General features: G+C 45.0%; 1 protein-coding gene across 3 annotated transcripts in view; it reads right to left on the bottom strand.

Annotated features, from left to right (window-relative positions):
- The window catches only part of LOC115165580 (inter-alpha-trypsin inhibitor heavy chain H6), a 41,109-nt gene that overhangs the window by 11,608 nt on the left and 16,340 nt on the right, over positions 1 to 13,161 (bottom strand). For 2 of the 3 annotated variants that reach the window (XM_029718780.1, XM_029718781.1), the window contains exons 4-10: positions 5,643 to 5,753; positions 5,094 to 5,341; positions 4,019 to 4,188; positions 3,743 to 3,859; positions 3,184 to 3,355; positions 2,487 to 2,947; positions 1,164 to 2,328 (exon numbers count right to left, since the gene is read on the bottom strand). In XM_029718780.1, the coding sequence (XP_029574640.1) occupies positions 1,164 to 2,328; positions 2,487 to 2,947; positions 3,184 to 3,355; positions 3,743 to 3,859; positions 4,019 to 4,188; positions 5,094 to 5,341; positions 5,643 to 5,753 (2,444 nt within the window). Of the gene's footprint in view, positions 1 to 1,163; positions 2,329 to 2,486; positions 2,948 to 3,183; positions 3,356 to 3,742; positions 3,860 to 4,018; positions 4,189 to 5,093; positions 5,342 to 5,628; positions 5,754 to 13,161 lie in introns of those variants that run through there. The other variant, XM_029718782.1, reaches the window with a different exon arrangement.

Genomic DNA, 13,161 nt, shown 5'->3' with positions numbered 1-13,161 from the left:
GCAGTTCCAAACACTGCCAGAGACCCGGAATTCCACAACGGTTGTGCACGCAGGGTACACTAAATTAGAAGTGTTGCAGCCAAGGGGTGGGGAACATCTGTGAAGCCTACAGGGAGTGGTGCGAACAGGTATAGAAAACACACAAAGTTGACAAAGCTACAAAAGAGCAAAATGAGATAATCTGTAAATAACTAGGTAAGATACTTAAGTGGGGGAGGGGTGTAGCGCCTCCCTCTCTTTCCTTCCTCCAATAACTCCACAGAACAATTCGTCAAAACCGCCTTTGTTTCCATGACAAAAGCGCCACTGACACGCCCACCGCTTAGAGCTGCTGCTGTGAAACCAGGGGAGACTGAAGAAGTAACAATAATTGCTAATTGCCTAGAAGAGGTGGAGAACACAACACCCTGTACTAATTGCTGATTGCCTTGGAGAGGTAAAACCACTTCCCCCCAATACAGCCACTGATTACAAAACAAGTCATAAACTGCCCTGCCCCTTGATCCTGGTTGAAAATTATAAGCAGTCAGCAGTTCACACACCAAGTATGCTACTGGGAAAACAGGCAGCACTTAAAGTAGATGGCCCTAGCTAGCAAAAAGACAGTACTAGACCACAACAGATAAAGACAAAATAAATTATACTTATCCCTCCTGGCGATATCAGGAGTCCTCTAGCTATCCTCTAGCTATTGTACTAGTACTTCTCTGATAGACAGGTACAAAATATGGACTGTATGTTCAATACCTGATACAAAGAAATGTATATAATATGCAATACTGGTATTCAGTAAAAATGTATCCTCGCCTATACTTTGCATACTGCTTTTTGGAGTTCCAAGTGAAAAAGACAGTAGAGAGTGGACTTATCTCTCATTCACAGATGCACATAATTGATATTGTAGCATCTGTCAACAGACTGTGGGATGCGATGACTAACAAAGAACATTGTTCCAGTGAGCTGTTTTTTTGTCACTGGTTATTTGGACAAATCACGATTTTGCATCTTTCCAATTTCGGAAGGGGAGGGACATTTGACCCATAGACTTGCATGGAACTTTGAGAGAGAGGGGGGAGGAGCTACCATTCTAGTTTCTTTTCTAAGATCTGTCACAATTACGCAAGATTTTAGTTCTGGGTTTCCGAGATTAGTGGAAGACCTACCCAATAGTCCTGCAGCCTCCCACAGTTTCGGGCCGTCTGTAACACCTGGCATGGGGGCAAACGTGGCAGAGACAAAGGTGGCAATCTGGTCCACATCTGGGTCTGTGTCTGTGTTACTGCCATGTGGAGCTAGAGTAGGGGGAACATACTTAAGACTGTACAGGTGTGTGGTGACCTGAGGTTGGTTGGCATCAGCGGCAGACATGGTGGCGTTATCTGAGGAAGAGGAGGATGAGAGGGATATTCTAACTGGCGGGAGGACTGTTCTAACAGAGATGGGCAGGGGCGTAGTGGGTTTCCCAGGCTGTGGAGCAGGGGTTGGGTCGGCTCTGACTGAGGTGGTGGTGGTAGTTGAGGTAGTGGTTTTCACAGTTGTAGGGACTGTAGTCTTTACTGTTTTGCGTTGGGTGGTAGTGGTGGTGGTTTTCCCAGGTGCAGGAGCGGTGTCTGTTTTGAGCAAGTTGGGCAGGGGGGTACTGACTATTCTGGCAGGAGGGGCAGAAGCAGTTTTAGGAGAGCTGGGAGGAGGGGTAGGGGTTTTCCCTGAGAGAGGGACGGGGACGGTTTTGACAGCACTGGGGCTGGGGGTGGTAGTTGTAGTGGTTTTCTTGGGGGATGGTGGAGCCACTGTTTTCGCTGGGTTGGGTTTTGTTGGTGGGGTGGAGCCCTTTCTGGGTTGAGGTGGTTGGAGAGGTGGAGGCTTTGTGACAAGAGGATCTGGTTTAGCTTTGATCATCCTGGGATTTTTCACAGGGATTGGGGAGGCTATGTTGGTGGCAGGTGTGTGGGCTACTGTGGTTGTTGTAGTAGCTGTGGTGGTGGTGGGTCGAACCGTTGTAGTTGACGCTGAGGTAGGAATTTCATCGGCATCAGGCTTGACTACAACGAGGGAAGTAACAGGTGTGACAAAGTTGTACTTGAGGGAGAGGTTGGTGGCCTTCTCTCCCAGCAGTTTCTGTATGTTCGGGTCAGTGGTGTTCAGTTTGGCCAGCAGCAGCTCTTTGATAGTGAAGTAAGCCCAGAGACGCCGTACGAAGCTGGGGATCCCGTCCATGCCCCCAGGGCAGCCCATAGAGAGCACTGTCCTATTCCCCTCTCCATTAGACACCAACACCTCATTCTCCACCTTCACCTTCTGCTTGGAGCCACTGGCCGTCAGAGACACCTGAGAAGAAAATACAAAAATAGAGAAGAGAAGATAAGAGAAGATACATCTTTATTGGCCATTACAATATGAATAATTCAAGTGGACATTTCCTTTCATCTTACGGTATAAACAATAGACAAACACAGATCAAGCAACATGATCTAAATGATACAAACCTTCAGGTCCCTGACCCCTGGCTTGACCTTCCCAGTGACCACCAGCTCGGAGCCCTGGAAGTAGTTAGGGAAGAGGGAGCGTGTGACATCAAAGGCCTGGTCGTCCATGTAGGTCAGCTGGATGTCTGACAATAGCGGGCTGGCCACCTCATCGTAGAATCCCTTCAGCTGGAGTGCGGCGTCCGCATCCTCATACACCATCCTCGCCACGCCGCGGTTGTCCAGTGCCAGGCGGCGTAGCAAAGGGAAGTCGGCGTCGTCCCCGAAAGCCAGACCGAACAGAGAGGTGGCCCCCAGGGCGCTCTTAGCGTTGCTCAGGATGAAGTCACCGGATGTCACACCGATGGTAGCCTCACCGTCCGTCAGGAAGATGATCAGAGGGACCCGGCGGGTGCCACCGGAGGAGGAGGGAGGGTTGACCAGCTGGGCGGCTGAGAGGAGGGCTGCATTGATGTTGGTCCCTGGAGGATAGAGGGACAAATGGGAAGGTGGCGTGGAGCAGAGAGGGAGGGGTGGAGGTGGAAGGAATGGAAGATGCAGAAGAGGAGGGAGAAGAGGAGACAGATGAGGAGGAAAAAGAGGAGGCAGCAGATGGAATGAAATGAAGAAGAGAGAAATACCGACAGTGTTTTCATGGTCTTGTCAGTTTGCTGCAGATATAATGCAATTCAAGTACATCAGACTCAATCCCACTCACATCCTTCAGCGATGATCCTCTTGACAAAGTCCTTAGCGTCTCGTATGTTACTCCGCGTGGCCCTCACTGTGCGACCCTTCTTCCAGGTGTGGACCTTGTCTGAGAAAGTGATGATGTTGAAGTGGTCCTCCTCACGCAGGTCTCCCAGGATAGTGGACATCGCCTGCTTTGTCTGGTCCACACAAATGCAGAGAGAAGAGAAAGGATCATTTATTGATCTATATAATGTAGAGTCAATGTTGTCATTCTTGTCTAAATGAATGAGGTGCAGCTGGGTGCAATGTGAAAGAGGTACAGGTGTAGGATCTTAATTTGATCACTCTTTGTAGCTGAGAATTTTGCAAGAAATGCAGATGAGCTTTGTGATTTACACAAATTCACTGAAAACCCACACTAACACACGGTTATATTAACAATATTTCACTTTTCATGTAGCATACTTTTGTCAAGCTAATAGCCTAATCACCGATCAAGCAACATTATGGACTAAACGTTGCATTCTTTTGCTGTGACAATATAGGTCAAATAAATAAATACATCTGTAATACTTCTACTGTACCTGTTTGATCTTGGTGCCAATCATGGAGCCACTGACATCAATGACAAAGATGACATCCTTGGGGACAACAGGAAGCCCCCGAGGTGCAAAGTAGTGGACAAAGTATCCATCAAACACCTGAGAGAGGCCAAAAGAAGAGAATAATAACTCACTTGATTAGATTATTGTCTCACTAGATACTGTCATTTGTACAGTATTTGTTGTGTAGGACTTTGGTCCTAGACAGTGTGTAGTGCTTGTGCAAGCGTGCATGCATGGGTGTGTGTGCGTGCTGACCTGTATGTCCCCTATGAGGTCACTGAGTTCTACATCGTACTGGATGATGTAGTCAGCGTTGAGTCCCTTAGAAGAGGCACTGCTCTGCTGCTGCAGGCTGGGGCTGTAGTGCACACGGGCACAACAAGGGTTCTGCTGGACCTGGGTGGAGGCTGGAGCCTCAGACTCACCTGGATGGAAGAGAAGGGAGGCCAGAGAACACCCAGCCAGTTCACAGACAGTCACTGTGCATGTTTGAGATATACTACAGTATGTTGAAGTCGGACTGCACACAATCACATAACTACACACTACTATATAATAACAACTCATAATTTTTTTTTAAGTTTAATTGTCACTGATAGGTTTGGTTTCTGAGCTTTAACTATTATTAATCATTAGTTATAAAAGAGACATGAGGGGTGCCATAATGAAGCTTGGGGGGGCTGAGTGCAGGGAACACAGTCACATGTGGCAGTACTGACAAAGGGAAGAACCGTTTAAGGCCCATATCACTCAGCTCCCTGACTAGCAATAATGATGCAATGTTTAGCGATAAGGAGGAGACTCATGGGGAAAACCATGGGGAAAACTACTACTACTACTACTACCATGGGGAAAACCATGTTTTTTGTCTAATGCAGCTGTATTGACCCTCTGGGCAGAATAAACTTGGTTTGAAGTTTCCATAGTGTCCGTTGAGTTTACATTTACATTTACATTTTAGTCATTTAGCAGAGGCTCTTATCCAGAGCGACTTACAGTAGTGAATACATACATTTCATTTCATGCATTTTTTTTTTTTTAGAACCCAACATCACACACCGGATAGGTGCAGTGAAATGTGTTGTTTTACAGGGTCAGCCATAGTAGTACAGCACCCTTGGAGCAATTTAGAGTTAAGGGCCTTGCTCAATATTTTTCACCTTGTCGGCTCAGTTATTCCAACCAGCAACATTTCGGTTACTAGGCTACCTGCCATTAGTGATTCTGCGCCTTGACATGCTCAAACTGATGCCCTAAACATGCTGATTGTATTACAACTAGTACTACTACTTTGACAATGAACATTGATGGTTGTCTTTTCCTATGTTACCTGTGACAGTGTTGGAGAGCAGTCGACTGGTCTTCAGCGGGAGGACCTTGATGAAGCTGAGTCCTGTCCTCTCTGCAATACTGACGTCCAGGGTGAGGTTAGTGACCAGTCCTCCAGGCCTCAGACCCAGGGTCAGTTCATAGCGACCCAACCTGCGGGGCAGCAGCTCCTCGTAGGACAGAGAGAAGGACATCCGGGTCCCCGAGGGAACACTCACCGCCACGCGGAACTTCTCGATCTCCCTCTCTCTGAGACCACAGCAGAGGAGAAACAACAGAGAGAGACAGTGTTGGAGTGATGATGTCAGTGGTCTATGGTGAACCTGAAAGAATGGCTGAGAGAGCATTGAGGGAATGGAGTAGGATCCAGACTAAAGTGATAGAAAGATGTGAGTGGATGTGGTGGGTGGGTGATGGATGTCTGATTTGTACTGCAGAAAATCTAGAGAAAAATGGAAGTAGTTTGTTACTCTTTCACACAAAACATAGAAATCTGAATAAAACACATATCAAAGAGTGAACGTGGTATCAAATACTTTTTCAGACTGACTTGGTGGCAACAAGTCCAGCTGTTTTTCCTTGTTTCTTGGCTGCGTCATATATCTTCCTGGCGGCGCTCCGTTCCTTCACCTGGGCGATGTACACTTTGTCATTGGAGGTGCTGTGGGATAAGAAATAAAATAAAATAGCCCTCTGGGTAACTCACAATGGTCAGACTATGTGAACAAACATGCATTGGTCTCATAGATTGAAAACGTCAAGGTTTATTGACAGTACAGTGGGGGAAAAAAGTATTTGATCCCCTGCTGATTTTGTACGTTTGCCCACTTACAAAGAAATGATCAGTCTATAATTTTAATAGTAGGTTTATTTGAACAGTGAGAGACAGAATAACAATTTAAAAAAAAAAAATCGAAAAAAAATCCTGAAAAACGCATGTCAAAAATGTTATAAAATGATTTGCATTTTAATGAGGGAAATAAGTATTTGACCCCTCTGCAAAACATGACTTAGTAGTTGGTGGCAAAACCCTTGTTGGCAATCACAGAGGTCAGACGTTTCTTGTAGTTGGCCACCAGGTTTGCACACATCTCAGGAGGGATTTTGTCCCACTCCTCTTTGCAGATCTTCTCCAAGTCATTAAGGTTTCGAGGCTGACGTTTGGCAACTCGAACCTTCAGCTCCCTCCACAGATTTTCAATGAGATTAAGGTCTGGAGACTGGCTAGGCCACTCCAGGACCTTAATGTGCTTCTTCTTTGTTGCCTTGGCCGTGTGTTTTGGGTCATTGTCATGCTGGAATACCCATCCACGACCCATTTTTAATGCCCTGGCTGAGGGAAGGAGGTTCTCACCCAAGATTTGACGGTACATGGCCCCGTCCATCGTCCCTTTGATGCGGTGAAGTTGTCCTGTCCCCTTAGCAGAAAAACACCCCCAAAGCATAATGTTTCCACCTCCATGTTTGACGGTGGAGATGGTGTTCTTGGGGTCATAGGCAGCATTCCTCCTCCTCCAAACACGGCGAGTTGAGTTGATGTCAAAGAGCTCCATTTTGGTCTCATCTGACCACAACACTTTCACCAGTTGTCCTCTGAGTCATTCAGATGTTCATTGGCAAACTTCAGACAGGCATGTATATGTATTCTTGAGCAGGGGGACCTTGCGGGCGCTGCAGGATTTCAGTCCTTCAAGGCGTAGTGTGTTAACAATTGTTTTCTTGGTGACTATGGTCCCAGCTGCCTTGAGATCATTGACAAGATCCTCCCGTGTAGTTCTGGGCTGATTCCTCACCGTTCTCATGATCATTGCAACTCCACGAGGTGAGATCTTGCATGGAGCCCCAGGTCGAGGGATATTGACAGTTCTTTTGTGTTTCTTACATTTGCGAATAATCACACCAAATGTTGTCACCTTCTCACCAAGCTGCTTGGCGATGGTCTTGTAGCCCATTCCAGCCTTGTGTAGGTCCACAATCTTGTCCCTGACATCCTTGGAGAGCTCTTTGGTCTTGGCCTTGGTGGAGAGTTTGGAATCTGATTGATTGATTGCTTCTGTGGATAGGTGTCTTTTTTACAGGTAACAAGCTGCGGTTAGGAGCACTCCCTTTAAGAGTGTGCTCCTAATCTCAGCTCGTTACCTGTATAAAAGACACCTGGGAGCCAGAAATCTTTCTGATTGACAGGGGGTCAAATACTTATTTCCCTCATTAAAATGTAAATCAATTTATAACATTTTTGACCTGCGTTTTTCTGGATATTTTTGTTGTTATTCTCTCTCACTGTTCAAATAAACCTACCATTACAATTATAGACTGATCCTTTCTTTGTCAGTGGGCAAACGTACAAAATCAGCAGGGGATCAAATACTTTTTTCCCCCACTGTAAATGTACTTTCCTTTACCATAAATGTACTTTCCTTTATGGTAACTATTTGTATTATCAGTCACGTGTTACAAAACAATAATATACTGTACTTCACAGCATTTGAGTTGGACTAAGATGGAGGACATACAGTAGCAGTAAAAAGTTTGGACACACGTACTCATTCAAGGGTTTTTCTTTATTTTTACGATTTTCCACATTGTAGAATAATAGTGAAGACATCAACACTATGAAATAACACATATGAAATCATGTAGTAACGAAAAAAGTGTTAAACAAATCAAAATATATTTTAGATTTTAGATTCTTCAAAGTAGCCATCCTTTGCCTTGATGACAGCTTTGCACATTCTTGACATTCTCTCAACCAGCTTCATGAGGTAGTCACCTGGAATGCATTTCAAATAACAATTGTGCCTTGTTACAAGTTCATTTGCAGAATTTCTTTCCTTCTTAATGCATTTGAGCCAATCAGTTGAATTGTGACAAGATAGGGGGGTATATTTGGTAACATTCCAAGTCCAAATTATGGCAAGAATAGCTCAAATAAGCAAAGAGAAACGACAGTCCATTATTACTTTTAGACATGAAGGCCAGTCAATCCGGAAAATTTCAAGAACTTTGAATGTTTCTTCAAGTATTCCGCGAATAAGTCCAGTCGTAAAAACCATCAAGCGCTATCATGAAACTGGACTCATGAGGACCGCCACTGGAAAAGAAGACCCAGAATTACCTCTGCTGTTCATTTGACTTACCAGCCTCAGAAATTACAGCCCAAATAAATGCTTCACAGAGTTCAAGTAACAGACACATCTCAACATCAACCTCATGAAGCTGGTTGAGAGAATGCCAAGAGTGTGCAAAGTTGTCATCAAGGCAACGGGTGGCTAGTTTGAAGAATATAAAATATATTTTGATTTGTTTAACACTTTTTTGGTTAATACATGATTCCATATGTGTTATTTCATAGTTTTGATGTCTTCACTATATAGAAAATAGTAAAAATAAAGAAAAGCCCTTGAATGAGTAGGTGTATCCAAACCTATGACTGGTACTGTGTATATGTATTTGCAAAAAAATATATGGAGAATATCTGCAATAGTAAAGCTGATCAACCACCAAAAAAAATAAATGCTTCACAAAGTTCAAGTAACAGACACATCTCAACATCAACTGTTTAGTGTGAATCAGGTATTCATGGTCGAATTGCTGCAAAGAAATCAATACTAAAGGACACCAATAAGAAGAAGAGACTTGCTTTGGCCAAGAAACACGAGCAATGGACATTAGACCAGTGGAAATCTGTCTTTTGGTCTGATGATTCCAAATTTGGGATTTTTGGTTCCAACTGCTGTGTCTTTGAGATGCAGGGTAGGTGAACGGATGATCTCTGCAGGTGTGGTTCCCACCATGGTGTGATAGTGTTGGTGTGCTTTGCTGGTGACACTGTGGGTGATTTAATTAGAATTCAAGGCACACTTAACCAACATGGCTACCACAGCATTCTGCAGCGATACACCATCCCATCTGGTTTGCGCTTAGTGGGACTTTTATTTATTTTTCAAAAGGACAATGACCAAACACACCTCCAGGTTGTGTAAGGGCTATTTGACCAAGAAGGAGAGTGATGGAGTGCTGCATCAGATGACCTGGCCTACACAATCATCCAACCTCAACCCAATTGAGATGGTTTGGGATGAGTTGGACAGCAGAGTGAAGGAATAGCAGCCAACAAGTGCTCAGTGTATGTGGGAACTCCTTCAAAACTGTAGGAAAAACATTCCAGGTGAAGCTGGTTGAGAGAGTGCCAAGAGTGTGCAAAGCTGTCATCAAGGCAAAGGGTGCCTACTTTGAAGAATCTCAAATATAAAATATATTTTGATTAGTTTAACACTTTTTTGGTTACTACATGATTCCATATGTGTTATTTCATAGTTTTGATGTCTTCACTATTATTCTACAATGTGGAATGAGTAGATGTGTCCAAACTTTTGACTGGTACTATATGTATTATAATGGTTTACATATTAAGTTCAAAACATGCTAGAGAAGGAAGATGGTGTCAGACAAAGGGTGAGAGGAGGGAGTCATTTCTCTCTGAAAACATAATGGTCTGTGTCAAAAAAATGGCAACCTATTCCCTATAGTGCACTTTTGACCAGGGTACAAGGGATTACTGGAAAGAGATCCAGTAACCCCCTAAAACCCCCTCATTGGCACCCTACAACCTACACCCAACCCTTTCTCAGCCCTATGGGTCCTGGTCAAAAGTAGTGCACTACATTGCATTCGGAAAGTATTCAGACCCCTTTACTTTTTCCACATTATGTTACTTTTCAGCCTTATTCGTTGCTGCACAGCTATTTTCAGGTCTCTCCAGAGATGTTAGATCGGGTTCAAGTCCGGGCTCTGGCTGGGACTCTCAATGAGACTTGTCCCGGAGCCACTCCTGTGTTGTCTTGGATGTGCACTTAGGTTCGCAGTCCTGTTGGAAGGTGAACCTTAGCCCCAGTCTGAGGTCCTGAGCGCTCTGGAGCAGGTTTTCAAATCAAATCAAATCAAATTGTATTAGGTACATGCGCCGAATACAACAGGTGAAGACCTTACAGTGAAATGCTTACTTATGAGACCCGAACCAACAATGCAGTTTAACCCTCCTGCTGTGTTCCAGTCGAATTGGACTGATTTACAAGTTCTCTCAGGAAAATGTAGTTCATTGAATCTGATTGTCATAAGGTTCCATGACTTTGTCTGAACACACAAAATACATTTTCATGATTTTCATAATATTCTGGGTGTTTTATTTAACTTTTGTACACCTGTGGTGTTCCCGGTCAAAAATGACCGGTCATTGGAAATGAATGGGTGATACTACAGTTAGTGTATAAAATTGAGTTCAGGCACATGCCCATTCATCAGATGGACACACTTCCTCTCCCAAAACCCCACATGCATGTGTGTTTGAGCACACACACAGACAATGCCATACAAGATGGTGTAGCAGTCGGACGTGTGTGTTTGTCTTTGTCTTATCCCGTGTAAATAGCCGGTCTTTTTCGTATATATCTTAATCTCACTTTCTATCTATGAACTCATATATTTTCCTGCAACCCGCCTCACCCAATGTGGTATGGATCTGCTATTTTTATTCCTTATAACTGGAACTTCCATCAGGAGGTAGCCAGCTAACTAGCTACAAGTCTTTGTTAGCCACGGCTAGCGGTCTTCACCTTTTTCTCGGTCACCAGCCAGCCTTAGCTCGGATAATACCTGCCAGTCTGCACAGCGCGATATCAACCCAGAGCATATCGGACTGCTTCTCTCTACCACATCACTGGATTCCTGCCGCTCTGGATCATTACACTGGATCATCGCAGCTAGCTAGCTGTAAACGAGTGGCTCCTGTTAGCTAACGCCTCTGTCCCGAAGCAAGCACCAGCTAGCCTTGAGCTAGCCTCGAGCTAGGCCCATATACCAGCTAATTCTAGGGCTACAATACCTCCTTCGTTAATTGGCCTGGACCCTTTATTGTCGTCACGGAGCCCCGCCGATCCATCACGACTGGACTGCTGACGTGACCGCCCGATGTGGTCCCAACAGGCTATTCTGTTACGATGTCGCCGAAGAACCATCTACTAGCCCCGACCCGCAAGCTTTTCTGAACGCTGTATCCCCTGCTCACCTAGCATAGTAGTGACTACCGAACAGCACCCTGACTCACCTATTGCTGCTCTTTTGACCCTATGATCACTCGGCTACACAGCTGATGCTGCCTGGACTGTTTCAATAACACGGTACCTCATATTGTTTACCTGTCAACCCCAGTCTCGAACTCAGGTCCTGAATGTACCTAACTGACCCGCTCTGCCCATTCATCGTCATTTACCTGTTGTTGTCTTAGCTCTCCTGATCAACACCTGTGATTGCTTTATGCCTCTCTCTGTCAATATGCCTTGTCAACTGCTGTCTTGACTAGATCTTATTGTTTTATTTCACTGTAGAGCTCTCAGTCCCGCTCAACATGCCTTAGATAGCTCTTTTGTCCCACCCCAAACACATGCAGAGTACTCACCTGGCTTAACTGGTGCCTCCAGAATACGAATCCTCTCTCATCGTCACTCAACGCCTAGGTTTACCTCCACTGTCCTCACATCCTACCATACCATTGTCTGTACATTATGCCCTGAATCTATTCTACCACGCATAGAAATCTGTTCCTTTTATTCTCTGTTCCCAACGCACTAGACGGCCAGTTCTTATAGCCTTTAGCCGTACCCTCATCCTACTCTTCCTCTGTTCCTCTGGTGATGTAGAGGTTAACCCAGGCCCTGTAGCCCCCAGTTCCACTCCTATTCCCCAGGCGCTATCATTTGATGACTTCTGTAACCATAAAAGCCTTGGTTTCATGCATGTTAACATCAGAAGCCTCCTCCCTAAGTTTGTTTTATTCACTGCTTTAGCACACTCCACCAACCCTGATGTCCTAGCCGTGTCTGAATCCTGGCTTAGGAAGGCCACCAAAAATTCAGAAATTTCCATCCCCAACTACAACATTTTCTGCCAAGACAGAACTGCCAACGGGAGTGGAGTTGCAATCTATTGCAGAGAGTCTGCAAAATTCTGTCATGCTATCCAGGTCTGTGCCCAAACAGTTCGAGCTTCAACTTTTAAAAATCCACCTTTCCAGAAATAAGTCTCTCACTGTTGCCGCTTGTTATAGACCCCCCTCAGCCCCCAGCTGTCCCCTGAACACCATATGTGAATTAATTGCCCCCCATTTATCTTCAGAGTTCGTACTGTTAGGTGACCTAAACTGGGATATGCTTAGCACCCTGGCCATCCTGCATTCTACGCTAGATGCCCTCAATCTCACACAAGTTATCAAGAACCTACCAGGTACAACCCTAAATCCGTAAAACACGTGCACCCTCATAGATATCATCCTGGACAACCTGCCCTCTAAATACACCTTTGCTGTCTTCAACCAGTATCTCAGCAATCACTGCCTCATTGCCTGTGTCTGCAATGGGTCTGTGGTCAAACGACCAACCCTCATCACTGTCAAACGCTCCCTAAAACACTTCAGCGAGCAGGCCTTTCCAATCGACCTGGCCCTGGTATCCTGGAAGGATATTGACCTCATTCCGTCAGTAGAAGATGCTTGGTTATTCTTTAAAAGTGCTTTCTTCACCATCTTAAATAAGCATGCCCCACTCAAAAATGTAGAACTAAGAACAGATATAGCCCTTGGTTCACTCCAGACTTGACTGCCCTTGACAAGCACAAAAACATCCTGTGGCGTACTGCATTAGCATCGAATAGCCCCCGCGATATGCAGATTTTCAGGGAAGTTAGGAACCAATATACACAGGCAGTTAGGAAAGCAAAGGATAGCTTTTTGAAACAGAAATTTGCATCCTGTAGCACAAACACCAAAAAGTTCTGGGACACTGTAAAGTCCATGCAGAATAAGAGCACCTCCTCCCAGCTGCCCACTGCACTGAGGCTAGGAAACACTGTCACCACCGATAAATCTATGATAATCGAGAATTTCAATAAGCATTTTCTACGGCTGGCCATGCTTTCCACCTGGCTACCCCTACCCGATCAACAGCTCTGCACCCCCCACAGCAACTTGCCCAAGCCTCCCCACTTCTCCTTCACCCAAATCCAGATAGCTGATGTTC

This window comes from Salmo trutta, chromosome 28 (assembly GCF_901001165.1).
Source record: "Salmo trutta chromosome 28, fSalTru1.1, whole genome shotgun sequence".
Classification (NCBI taxonomy): Eukaryota; Metazoa; Chordata; class Actinopteri; order Salmoniformes; family Salmonidae; genus Salmo; species Salmo trutta.
Note: the sequence above shows the minus strand (reverse complement) of the source record. Positions and strands in the feature narration are given on the sequence as shown.